The sequence below is a fragment of the Marmota monax genome, unplaced genomic scaffold (assembly GCF_021218885.2).
Source record: "Marmota monax isolate L192 unplaced genomic scaffold, Marmota_monax_Labrador192_F-V1.1 WCK01_AAM20220418_F8-fsc00038, whole genome shotgun sequence".
In the NCBI taxonomy this organism is placed as follows: Eukaryota; Metazoa; Chordata; class Mammalia; order Rodentia; family Sciuridae; genus Marmota; species Marmota monax.
The window spans coordinates 7790459-7803659 of record NW_026692498.1 but is presented as its reverse complement, the minus strand read 5'-3'; the positions used below and the strand labels follow the sequence as shown (position 1 = coordinate 7803659).

Sequence of the window (13201 nt, the reverse complement as noted above, 5' to 3'; positions counted from 1 at the left end):
AGCCCAGGACGCACCTGCTGGCAGGGGTAGGAGGGTTAAGAGGGTGATTGTGCAGCTGCTGTTGTGTCCGCCAAAAGCTAAAAATATTTCCCACAGAGTAAGGACGCTCCAGGGAGAATCAGTTTATTGGGGAGTGGGTGAAGTTGGTCAGACCCCATAAATAGGAGAGGACAGGGAGCCCAAGGACAGGAAGAGGGCAGTGTCCTTAGTTACCAGGATGCTGGGACCTAGAGGCTGAGACAGTGAGGATTCCAGGAAGGGGCCTAAAGACCTAACTCCAGTGGCCCACTCTCAGGGTGACCAGCTGGAGCTGGCCCAAGGGATAGCAAACACTCAAGGGTAGGCTTGGGGTCTGGTCTGGAAGCTCAGATCTTCTCATCAGGGGCTGGCAGACGCTGTTGAGAAGGCTCTACACCCCAGATCTCCCTGGCATACTGGGCAATGGTGCGGTCACTGGAGAACTTGCCGGAGGTGGCTATGTTCCGGATCACCATCCGCGTCCATTCTCTCGGGTTCTATAGGCCAGAGGGGAACTCTGAAGTTCACTCCCGTAAGCATGTTCCCCAACTTCTGCCTCATCCCAGCCAGGGCCACCAAAGCCCTGCCAACCCCCGCCCAGGACCTCTCACCTTGTACAGGGCACTGACTTTCTCCTGGCATTTAATATAATCTTCATAATCTGCAAAGACTTTAAACCTGGAAGGGAAAGGAGAGGCAGCAAGGTCTGGGCCCTTCTGCCCCAGTGGATAGCTAGGGCCTTGGAGAGTGATGCTGCTTTCAGAAGAACCCGGCCACAGGGCTGGGGATGCGGCTCAAGCGGGAGCGCGCTGGATTGGCATGCGGGGCCCTGGGTTCGATCCTCAACACCACAGAAAAATAAAAAGTAAAGATATTGTGTCCACCTAAATAAAACTAAAATATAAATTAAAAAAAAAAAAAGAACCCGGCCACAGCTGCTCAGGACCCTGTTCAGCCTCCCCACCCCCACCCCTAAGCTCTGCCCAGCCCAGCAGCCCAGTTGCATGGTTGCTTGGACAGCCAGCTCACCGGTCATGGTGCATGAGCATGTTGACAATGTCCTTGAATAAGTCAGGTTGTTTGGGAGAGAAGAAGCCGCTGCTCAGCTGCTCAATAACCTGCCGGAGCTCAGGAATGCGGTCATAGTACTCCTGGGCATTATACCTGCCAGGGCAGAGCTGTAGTCAACTCCCTAGTAAGGGCTTCCTGGATCCTCCTCCAGAGAAGATCTGGGAAGGAGCTGGGGTTGTGGCTCAGTGTTAGAGCGCTTGCCTAGCATGTGTGAGGCACTGGGTTCGATCCTCAGCACCACATATAAATAAATGAATAAAATAAAGGCATTCTGTCAACTACAAAAAAAAAAAAAGATCTGGGAAGTCCCAAGCTTCAGTCAAACCCAGGCCCAGCCTGCTGCTGTCCTCCCTGAGCTGCTACACTCCCTCTGGAGGTCCCTTCCCAGTAGTCCCCTCCACTCTGCTCCACTTTTCCTCTTTGTGGATGAGGAAACTCAGCCTGGATGGAAAGGTAAGTCTTAGAGCCAAGGGCCCAAACCCGGGCTCTTCCACACCACTACTGCTTCCTCCATGAATGGCCTGGGCTGGTGTGCAGCTCCGTGGTAGAGCCCTGGGTTCTATTCCCAGCACCAGGAAAGAAAAAAGAAAGAAAAAGAAGCAAAGGAAAGGAAAAAACCTCTGTGAATGTCTTTTCTCCGCCACCATCCCAAGCCCATCCCTGGCCTTGTCTTTGAGCTCCAGGTGGCACCAACAGGTACATCCTCAGGTATGTCCCTTAATTTCTGATAATCCAACCCAGATCACTGCAGGCGTACCAGCTTTCCTCCACTTTCTGAGATGGCAAAACCTATTCCCCAGACTCCCCATTCGACACCCTCCACAAGGCCAGCCTGGCCTCCTTCACTTCCTGCCCTTTCCTCTCAGAAACCAAGGCCTCCTCCACAATGTCTCTGATCCCAGGCCCCTGTGCTGTCCTGCTTTAGGTGACTCTTTGGGCCCCCACACAGTCCCCCCTCCACTCCCTACAGCCCAGTCTCTGCCCTGCAACCGGAACTGTTCTAAAGCCTAGTCCTAAAAATGTGGGACCTTGCTCAGAATGTTTCACAGCACCTTCCTGCCGAAAGGACAAAGCCAATTTTTAGTCAAGCCTCACAGGAGAGATTCTTCTTGGCATTGAATGCCAGCTCTCTGAGGCTGTTGGTGGAAGTATAAACTGGAATCAATCTGGCAACCTGTGTCTGAGCCTTAAGAGCTCATAATTTTTGACCGAAAACAAAACAAAACAAAAAAACTCTTCTAGTAATTCTTTTAAGGGAACAATGATGTAAAAGGTTGTTCATTACAGTAATGTTTAGACTAACAGGCAAAATTAACCTTAATGTCCAACCATATGAAATGAATTAAATATATAAGCCTGGTGTGGTGGCACATGCCTGTAATCCCAGCTGATGAGGAAGCTGAGGCAGGAGGATGGTGAGCTCAAAGCTAGACAGCAACTTAACAAGGCCCTAAGCCACTCAGTGAGACTCTGTCTCTAAATAAAATATAAACAAAAGGACTGGGGATGTGGCTCAGTGGTTAAGTGCCTCTGAGTTCAATCCCCGGTCCAAATAATAATAATAATAATAATAATAATAATGCATGTCCTTAAGATGGAACACTATACAAACATTTTAAAAGATTTTGAAAACTAATGACATGGAAAATGTCTTGCTAAGCTAGGCATGGTGACACACACCTGTCCCAGCAACTCAGGAGGCTGAGGCAGGAGGATCACGAGTTCAAACCCAGCCTCAGCAACTTAGTGAGACCCTACGCAACTCAGTGAGATTGTCTCTAAATAAAGTACACAAAAGGTCTGGGGGCCCTGAGGTTGTGGCTCAGTGGTAGAGTGCTTGCCTAGCACATCTGAGGTACTGGGTTCCATCCTCAGCACCATATAAAAAAAATAAAGTTAGCGTGTTCATCTACAACTAAAAATAAAAAAAAATAAATTTTTAAAAAAAGGTCTGGGGATGTGGCTCAGTGGTTAAGCGCTCCGGGTTCAATCTCTGGTACCAAAAAAAAAAAAAAAAAAAAAGTCTCTCTAGCCAGGCATGGTGGCACATGCCTATAATCCCAGCTATTCAGGAGGCTGAGGGAAGAGGATCACAAGTTCAAGGGCAGCTTCAACAACTTAGTAAGACCTTGTCTTAAGGGCTGGGGATGTGGCTCAAGCGGTAGCGCGCTCGTCTGGCATGTGTGCGGCCCGGGTTCGATCCTCAGCACCACATACCAACAAAGATGTTGTGTTTGCCAATAACTAAAATAAATAAATAAATAAATATGTTAAAAAAAAAAAAGACCTTGTCTTAAAATAAAATAACAAATAAAAGAGCTGGAGATGCCCTTTCCTAACAGAAACCAAGGCCTCCTCCACAATGTCTCTGATTCCAGGCCCTGCTTTAGCTGACACTTTGGGCCCCACACAGTCCCCTGTAGCATGTGTGAAGCCTTCAGTTCAATCCCTAGGACTGCAAAAAAATAAGAAAGAAAAGGTCTCTTCAGTATTAAATAAGGTATCAGAGCTTAAAATTTACATACCTTATTCCCAACATTTGTTAAACATTTTTCTTCTTTGTACCAGGGATTGAACCCAAGGATGCTTAACCACTGAACCACATCCCAAGCCTTTTTTATTTTTTATTTTGAGGCAGCATCTCACTAGGTTGCATATAGCCTTTCTAAGTTGCTGATGCTGGCTTCAAACCTGCAATCCTCCCGCCTCAGCCTCCCAAGCCCCTGGGATTACAGGGATGTTTCACCATGCTGGCCCTTATCCCCAACTTTTAAAAACGATATATGTGGGAGGGTGGAGGATGGGAAAGGCAGCGGAGCACAACAGACACTAGTATGGCAATATGTAAATCAATGGATGTGTAACTGATATGATTCTGCAATCTGTGTATGGGGTGAAGGTGGGAGTTCATAACCCACTTGAATCAAAGTGTGGAATATGATATGCCAAGAAATTTGTAATGTTTTGAACAACCCACAATAAAAAATTAAAAAAAAAAAAAGACACAACTCTAATTTGAAAAGGTTGATTCTAAAATTAAAAAAAAAAACAAACGATATATGCATGTACACATACATGTGTGTGTGTGTGTGTGTGTGAGAGAGAGAGAGAGTGTGTGTATACATAGAAACACACATAAAGAAGGGAACTTCGGCTTTTAACCTAGGTGTGCAATTATGGGTGACAATTATTTTACTCTTTGTTGTTTTATATTTTTCTAATTAATGAGGAGGTATTACTTTTATAATTAAAAAATCATATTTAAAAAAATAAATTTTAGGCTGGGATGTAGCTCAGTGGTAGAGTACTCACCTAGCATGTGGAGAGCCCTCAATTAGATTGCAGCACCACAAAAATAAATAAAATTTTGGCTGGGAATCCCAGCTACTTGGGAAGTTGAGGCAGGAGGATTATGAGTTTGAGGCCAGCCTAGGCCAAAAAAAAAATTAATGGAAAAAAAAAAAAAGTTCCTCTAGGTCTGGGATTGTGGCTCAGTGGCAGAGCACTTGCCTAGCGTGTGTGAGGCACTGGGTTCTATTCTCAACACCACGTATCGATAATAAAATAAAAGTCCATTGAACAACAAAAAAATTTAAAAAAAAAAAACCTCCTTTAATAACTGTGCTCCTGACCACAGCACAGTTGTAACTACAACTCTACGGTCTTCTCTTTGGCCATGATTTCCAGGTAGCTAATGGTTTAATTTTACCTCCAATTCCATCATAATATTATTTAGGGTTGACATGATTTTCTGTTTCTTTCTCTTCACTTCTGTGTTCTTCTTTCTTTCCCCATTTCATTCACCTTATGAACTTCCACAATACTCATGGCCATAACTAAGCCCTTGCACAGCCTGGGTCCCTTTCCAGGCATGCCCCTGCCTCCTAACCCTGCACTCCAACAGCCATAGTTAGTGCCTCCTGCCAATGAACACTCAACTTTGGAGTCCTTGACCCCCATTTACCCTCTTTGGTCAAGCCTGTCCACGTCCTCCACCCGCATGCCAAAGATGAAGAAGTTCTCCTCTCCTGCCTCTTCTGCCATTTCCACATTGGCCCCGTCCATGGTGCCAATGGTCAGAGCCCCATTGAGCATGAATTTCATGTTGCCGGTGCCTGAGGCCTCTGTGCCAGCTGTGGAGATCTGCTCAGAGAGGTCGGCTGCTGGGATCACTGTAGGGTAGCAGCAGAACTATGTCAACTTGGGGAACCGCCCCCTCCCAGCTGTATTAGGCTGGCCTGGGCAGAGCCAGATCAGGGTCCCCTCTACCTGATCCCTCTAGTCCTCACTAACCAATCTCCCTCTCCAACTCCACCCTCCTCCTCTTGTCATTCACCAATATCTGGGAGCCAGCCAACCTGAATCCTCCACTGTGTGATCTGAAGGGCACCACCAATACCCAGCTCCCCCGGGATTGCACCCTGCCCTGCCACCACTGAAGGAGCTCATGTTCGCAGCTCAGCCCTCTACAGCCCCTGCTTTAATGTGCAAGCACCCCAGGAAAAAATAACCAATGCCTCTCCTGGGACCTAACTAGTCAGGGCCTCCCTAGGTTCCTGCCAGTCGCACCCCACCTTTCTCGGCCAGCGAGACTCGGTAGTTCTCCAGGAAGATCACACGGAGGCGGTCTCCCACCACTGGGTCGTGGTTGACCACATCCCCAATGGCAGTGATGAGCTTGATGATCATCTTGGCCATGTGGTACCCAGGTGCGGCCTAAGAGCACAGTCTGGGGTCAGTGCCACCACCCTGTTCCTGACCCTTTATCCCACAAACCAGTGAGGTGGATTCAACCTAGATGTCAAGGCCCAGAGCTCTGGTCTGGGCTTCTCACCTTGCCTCCAATCATCACAGTCCGAGGCACAAAAAACTTATTGGGCTCCTTCTTGATGCCTATGGAAATGAGAGGATGAAGTGGGCCAGATTTTCCCTCAGGGTAGAAGCCCCTGAGGGCCTGGGCTAGAAGATAGCAGGCCTGACTTGGGCAATTACTTGCCCCGTGGCTGTCCACGTCCCCCTCTCGAGCCTCAATTTGCCCATCTGTGGAATGGGGATAATACCATGTTGTCACCTAGCCCCAGGAGCTTTGGGTCAAACAGGGAGGACTGGGACAGGCGGAGAGCTGCCACTCACGGTTGTACAGGGTGATGACATGAAGGCAGTTGAGGAGCTGACGTTTATATTCATGGATCCGTTTCACCTGGACATCGAAGAGTGAGTTGGGGTTGATGTGGACCTTGTATTCCCTCTCCAGGTAGGCAGAGAACTTCAACTTGTTTTCCTGCAGGCACAGTGGGGTGCTTACTAGTAGTCTTCAGGCATCAAGAAATCCACAGTCCAGGCGGGAGATATGGCTCAGCAGTAGAGATTCTGCCTGAGGCCCTGGACTCAAGCCCCAGCGCCACAAAAAACTAAAGATAAAAAAGAATTCCTATAGTCCTCATGTCGTCTTTCCTTTCACCCAGGCTCAGGAAGGTAGATGCAGGAGGCTCACTGGCCACCCTCTTCCACCCCTGCTCCAAGACAGACATTGTAGTCCATGCCCACACGCTCCCAATGAGGTCGATGCTGCCCTCCATCACTGACCAGAACTCCAGGGTCTGGCAGGAGAGATGGGCTCTGACTGCCATCCTGACCCAGGCGTCTGGGTCCTCCTGCGCTCACCACATGCCAGCCCTGGGATAGCCACAGCCGTCCCAGCTGACAGCCCTCCCCACCTGCTTCACTTTGGCCACGTCCCGGATAAAGGCTTCATCGTCCACATAGGAGAGTAGTTTGCGCAGCTGATCCAGGTCCGAGATGTATTCCTCCCCGATGCGCTGCGGGAGGATGGGGGTCAGCCAAGCCCCGTCCCTCCACCTCCTGCCTCCAGACACAGAGGAGGGGTCCCTTCCCAGGTCAGCCAGGCTCCTCCCCGCTAGCCTGCCGCTCTGGACCTCCCATCTGCTCCTCCTCCAGCCCCCCTGTGAGGGCATGGTGCATCCTCTTCCCCTCCCGACCTTGAGCTCTGATGGCTGACCCCCGCTGAACACAGCTGGCCTTCCTGGATCCCTGGCCTTTCCGGCATAACCTTGAGCCTCCTCTATCAGACATCAGCCTCTCACAGTCTCATTTCAGATGTGACCTGTTGATGACCCTTCCAATAGATTGTGAACTCCAGCAGGTTGACCTCTGTAGCCGGCCCCCATTAGCCCTTGAGTACAGCTCAGGCAGATAAGGAAATGGTGCTCCTCTCTCCGGACACATGCTAGGCTTGGGAACCCAATGGAGGACGGATTTCAGCCCTCACCTGGGAGCACTTGCACAGTGAGCTACCTGCACAACGGTACCCATCTGATGCCTGAAGGGATCTGTGTTGGCCCTACTGGCCCTATAGTGGCCTCTCACCTCAGCAATGACCTCTGCCAACCCCGGGTTACACAGAACCAGCCATCGCCGTGGGGTGATGCCATTGGTCTTGTTCTGGAACTTATGAGGCTCCAACTCATAGAAGTCCTTGAAGCTGCAGCATGAGGTTGGGTGGGAGTCACCACTCACTCCAGCAGGGCTCTCCTCCCTGGGGTCCCTACTCTAATTTCTAGAATGGGGGATGCAGCCCTGGGGGAGGTGGGGTGCTGAGCTTAAGAGGAGTCAGCTGGAAACAGGACTGTACTGGAAAGGGTTATGGTGTGTATAAAAACCCGACATCTTTGGAAGGGGCCATCAGGGATGAGGTGGTGCCTGATCGGACCGACAGAGTGGGACCTCCAGGGCACGATGGGGTGGGTGGGGCCGAAAGAGGGGCGGGTCTTCGGGGTAGGCTCACATGGTCTTCTTGAGGATGTCAGAGTGGATGCGAGCCACGCCGTTGACCGCATGCGACCCGGCGATGCACAGGTGCGCCATGTTGATGCGCTTCACCGCACCTTCCTCCACGAGTGACATGCGCCGAAGCCGGTCTACATCCCCGGGGAATGCGGCGGCCACCCTCTGTGCCGGAAGAGCCCAGAGTTAGGACCAGGACCCAGGAACTCGTGTCCCCAGCCCCTACCACCCGCCCAGCCTTGCCCATAGCCCTCACGTGCCCAAGGTTCAGGTCCTGGCTGGAAACCCCTGCCACGCCCCGCTCCCAGGCACACTACCACCCCGGCTCACGTTGAGGAAGCGCTGATTGATCTCATAGATGATCTGAAGGTGCCGGGGCAGCAGAGTCTCCATTAGGTGCACAGGCCAGCGCTCCAGGGCCTCGGGCAGCACCGTGTGGTTGGTGTAGGCGCAGGTCTTCACTGTCACCTCCCAGGCCTGGGACACGAGGCAGGGTGTTAGGACAGAGGCTGGAGGGCACGGCCCTCCACACACCACAGCCCCCACCTTCAGGTCTCCTGTTCAGCTCTTGTCCTCCTCCCGTCTGGGAAGGGGACCCTGAGGCAGAGCACAAGCTCAAGGTGGCAGGGCCCTGAGCCCACCTTGTCCCAGTCCAGCCGCTCCAGGTCCACCAGGATCCTCATGAGCTCCGGGATGGCCAAGGAGGGGTGGGTGTCATTAAGCTGGATGGCCACCTAGGGGGAGGCAGAGGAGTCAATATGGGCCCTGACCCAAGTGCTGTGGTGACTGTCCTCTGCCCCTTCTGTGGCTGAGCTGGGACCGAGGTGCCCAGGGGTAGCAGGCCCCAGCAACAGCCAGGAAGAGCGCAGCTCCGCGACTGCTGAAGGGAGAGGGAGCGCTGCCATCCCCCCAGCAGCCACATCCTCACCCACGGAGCCAGGCCAGCTAAGGCGGGAAGGGAGAGGTGGTGTCACACACGGGACAAGGTAAAGGCAGTCTTGGGGGCGTACCTTATCCGGGAAGGCATCGAAGTTCGTGCGCACAGGATCACGGCAGCCGAACTTGGAAGACTTGAAGCGCCGGATGATGTCCTGGAGGGTGGCAGCCACCACAAAGTACTCCTGCTTCAGCCGCAGCTCCTTCCCCTCGAAGAACTAGAGACAGTGCAAGATGGCAGGGATGTGGCCTAGAGTGCTGTGGGTGGGGCCAGGAGAGGCCCTGAACTACCCAGGCCCCCCAGACCCCAGGAGTAGAGCAGGAATGGGTCAGGGACAGGGGCACAGAGGGACTGAGAGTATTGTGGATGTCACCAGGGACAGCCATCCATGATGAGCTACCTTATCTTGCCTCCTTCAGGACTCAGGTGTCCTCCCACTCAGAGCTTGAGGTGGGGGACACAGGGCACACAGGGCCAGCAATATGCTCTAGTGACACTAGGGCAGCAGAGAGTGTCCCTCCCCAGCTCCCCTGACCCCTCTCCCAAGGACTCAAGCCCAAAGGGCAACGCACGTTATCATTGGGGTACAAGACACGGGAGATGTTCTCAGCCAGATTTCGGTCCAGCACAGCCTGGATGTAGCCGCCAACGTTGACTGAGGGACGAAGTGGGGACAGGGTCAGGCTGGAGCTGAGCGTGAGCCAGGCGGGGGGCGGGGGGGCTGCTAACTAGCAGGACGGGAGGATGAACTCACAGTCCTTGAGGTTGAAGTCATTGGGCGCCTTGGCGGACCAGAGGCGCATGGTGTTGACAACGTTGTTGCGGTAGCCGGGCACAGGTGTGTCGTAGGGCATGGCCAACACCACCTGAAGGGAGCACTCTGTCAGAGATGCCGGGTGGGGGCAGCCCTGGACATCTGCCTGCTTGTGCCTCTGGAGCCTCCCTCTCCCACAGGGCTGGAGCTGAAGGCATGGCCCCTGCACTCTGTCACCTCCCAGCCCTGGTCCTGGCCCAGTGCCCGCATTCATTAGCTGTGTTACTATGAGCAAACCGATGACCTCTCTGGATCTCATCTAGAAGAAGCAGAAACCCCCAATTTCGATCTTATTACATTCTCATGAGTGTTCTGGGAAGCTAAAAAGCCAAGTGACAAGTCCAAAGCCCACGGTAGGGCTGGCTGTGTTGGTGGCTACTCTGCAGTGATGTGGCTGAGCAAAAGCCAGAGGACACTCTGGACTCATGAGAGGGCTAAGGGATCCCTGGGTTATGAAAGGGCACAGAGGTCAAGTCTATCTAAAGGTCTTATGTCTGGTTGATCATGGAGGTAATTAGCAGTGACTGATGCTGTCCCCGCCTCCCTCAGAGTAATGGCTGCTAAACTCGGCCTGCCACCTCAGTGCCAAGGCACATCCACTCCTCCAAGGGAGCCCCTTGAGGAGACATCAGCCACTCTCCCACTTGGAGCACAGAAACTGGGAGGGGGAACAACCGATCCAAGAGCAGAGAGGCAGGCTGGCAGAGCCCGAGGGAGCCAGTCTCTGGTGTTCTAGCCGGAGCCGCAGGTGCCAGCCGCCACGGCCCCTGGGCCTTATTCTGAATATCAGTGGAATAAATGCCACTTCTGAAAGCATAGAGGCTTCTGGGAGGCCCATCTGGAGGCCGTGACCTGCAACCACAGCAAGAGGACTGACCAGGGATTCAGCTGCCTGCTTAGCTTTAGGCCCCCTGTAACTTGCTGTTGGGTGATGCAGAGCAACTGTATTCGGGAGGCCTTAATTTTCTCCCCTTGGCCCCTTTTGAGGTTGTTGGTTTGCTTTCCTCAGTACCCCCAGGTCAGCTCTGCAGGAGTCAGGTTGCTGTGACAGCCCTTTGATGACTCTAGTGGTGTGGACAGTAGTGGGGGCAGGGGAGAGGCATTGCCGGAGCAGGGACAGCCTCTCTCCTCCTTTTGCACTGAGCCTGGGCCCCCTGTGATCCTCATTCCAGCCTTTCCTGGCTCTGGCTGTGTGACTGTAAGTAAGTGCTTAAACTCTCTGATCCTCAGGTGGTTGGGTTCAATAGCCTCCAGGCTCTTTCCTCTAGGAGCTCCCTCCCCCAGCCCTTCATCCTCACCTGAGTGTCCACCCACTTGGCTCCCTGGCTCGTGTGCTCCACTCGGCCATAGAAGTGCACAGGCAACGTGAACTCAGGTCGAGCCTTCTCCCAAGGGTTGCCGTAACGAAGCCAGTCATCAGCCTCCTCCATCTGAGCGGAAGGCAGGTCAGGGCAAAAGAAGGCAGCTTCAGACCCAGGGACCCAGGCCATGGTGGCTGATGAGGCAGGGCAGGAGCAGAGGCCTGGAGCGCCCTCTACAGTGGGCCCTGGTTTGGTGGGCTGTCCTGTAGGACAAGTCTGTCCCTAGCAGTCCATAGTGTAGACCACATATTCCAGGGGTCACCAGCTGGTTTGAGGGCAACTGGGGAGGGGCCAGGGTGCTTTCTTTGGAAGCTGGGGCTGATTCTGGAACTATCCGTATTTGGATGACCAAATGGGAGACCTCTGCATCAGGACTGGGTGCCAGCCACAAGGTCAGGACCAAAGCTGCTCACCTGCCAACCCCCGCAGATCTTCTGGTTAAAAATCCCAAACTCATAGCGAATCCCGTAGCCATAGGCAGCCAGGCCCAGTGTTGCCATGGAGTCCAGAAAGCAGGCTGGGGGTGTTCATGGAGGTGGGTGTCAGGGACCCACAGGAAGGAACCCTCTGCCCAGCCCACTCCTGTAAGCCACCTCTCACCTGCCAGCCGTCCCAGGCCCCCGTTGCCCAGCCCTGCATCCTCCTCAATTTCCTCTAGCTCCTCCATGTCCAGGCCCAGCTGTGGGGAGGGGTGGCAGTGGTCAGTACCAAGTGCCAGCAGAGAATACCCCCAGTCCTAAAGCCCCCCCACCACACCTGGTAGGTGGCCTCATCACAGGCATTCTCCAAGGCCAGGTTCACCATGGTGTTCTGCAGTGTCCGTCCCATGTAGAACTCCAGAGACAGATAGTAGATCCTCTGCCCAGAGAGACAGGCGGACAGGAAAGGGGTCAGAGTCACCCATCAGCGTTCAGCCTCTCACCCTTCTGTCTCACTCCCACGCCCCAGCATGTCTCATATCTGTTCCCAATTTTTTTTTTTTTTTTTTGTCCTCACTCAGACTTCAGGGCACAGGTAAGGCACATCATTCCTCTGACTTCGGACACACGCCTTTTCTCTCTGGCCTCAGTTTCCCCATCTGGAGAATGGGGCTGGTCAGACCCACCTCAGGAATTGAGGTGCTTGGGAGAAGTGGAGTCCCCCTCAGTCATACCCACACACCCCCAATAGTCCATCAGGGGGTCAGGATGTAAAGAAGCACCTATAAGTACTCCCCCAAAGGACAAGGACAAGGCCCAGAGAAAAGAGGCCTTTATTCAAGGTCACACAGTGACTCAGGGCTAGAGATTGCCGCCTCCCATCCATGCAGTGCCCAGTTCCTCTTGGCCCTCTAGCCTCAGTGCCAAGAAGCGGATGGAGAGACAGCCGGCATGAGGATGCTGATAGTGCCTGGTCTCCCCGTTTCCTGGTCCCCTCCCGCCCCTCCCCCACCCCTGGCATGGGGTATTAGGTTGCTGACATTTATCCATGACCCCACCAGACACTTGATCCCTGCTGTCCCAGACTCCCTAGCCTTTCCCCACCCATGGTACAGGCATACCACACACACATACGGTGACATGTCCTCCCACCGAGGGCCCAAACCAGGCCACCTGAACCTTCCTGCCATCAGCAGCCCCTCCAACCTTAAATGGGCACTAGCCCTTTATAAGCAGCCACCTGCCCTCAGCCCCCTGCCTAGCCCCTAGCCTCACCCTTTCAGCTTGGCACCCTGGATCCTCCAACCCCAAGACCCTGAGGTGACCCTTTTTTGTCACGGAAAACCCAGGCCCCAGGAAGGGGTAGCCACTTGGTCAGGGTCTCCCAGCTCCCTGGCAGAATCCCAGCCCATCCCCCCCCTCTAGGGTGCCCCCAGTAGCACCTTGGGGTCCTTCTCATAGTAGTGCTGCTGTGTGCGGATCCAGCGCCCAACGAGGTGGTCACGCACAGTGTGGGCCAGTGCAAAGTAGTAGTCGCGTGGGGTGGCCACATTGCGGTCCTTGACCAGTGTGAAATGGAGGTGCCGGTTGAAGTTCTTTTTCAGTTCAGTCACATTCTCCACGCCGGCCAGGCCACGAACGCTGATTTGCTTTCTCTTCTCATGGTCTGACAGGGGCCGGGACATGGTTGCAGGAGGGCGGGCCGGACTGAGGGGCAAGTGGACAGGCGGCCTCTGCGGAACCTCCAGCCAGGGAGTGGAGCTCCCCAGCCCAGAAG

At 53.5% G+C, this 13201-nt stretch overlaps 1 protein-coding gene across 1 annotated transcript; it reads right to left on the bottom strand.

Moving 5' to 3' along the window:
* Nucleotides 1-98: 98 nt before the first annotated feature.
* On the bottom strand, nucleotides 99-13201 carry Pygm (glycogen phosphorylase, muscle associated). Its single transcript, XM_046445755.2, has 20 exons — nucleotides 12867-13201; nucleotides 11762-11863; nucleotides 11606-11684; nucleotides 11419-11522; nucleotides 10943-11074; nucleotides 9585-9696; nucleotides 9403-9485; nucleotides 8904-9047; nucleotides 8535-8627; nucleotides 8224-8370; nucleotides 7895-8058; nucleotides 7477-7591; nucleotides 6807-6908; nucleotides 6223-6370; nucleotides 5924-5982; nucleotides 5664-5805; nucleotides 5054-5261; nucleotides 1048-1182; nucleotides 630-696; nucleotides 99-515 (listed from the first exon to the last, which is right to left on the bottom strand). Exons 1-20 carry the CDS (start codon nucleotides 13107-13109, stop codon nucleotides 366-368), a joined length of 2529 nt encoding a protein of 842 aa, XP_046301711.1. The 5' UTR covers nucleotides 13110-13201; the 3' UTR covers nucleotides 99-365.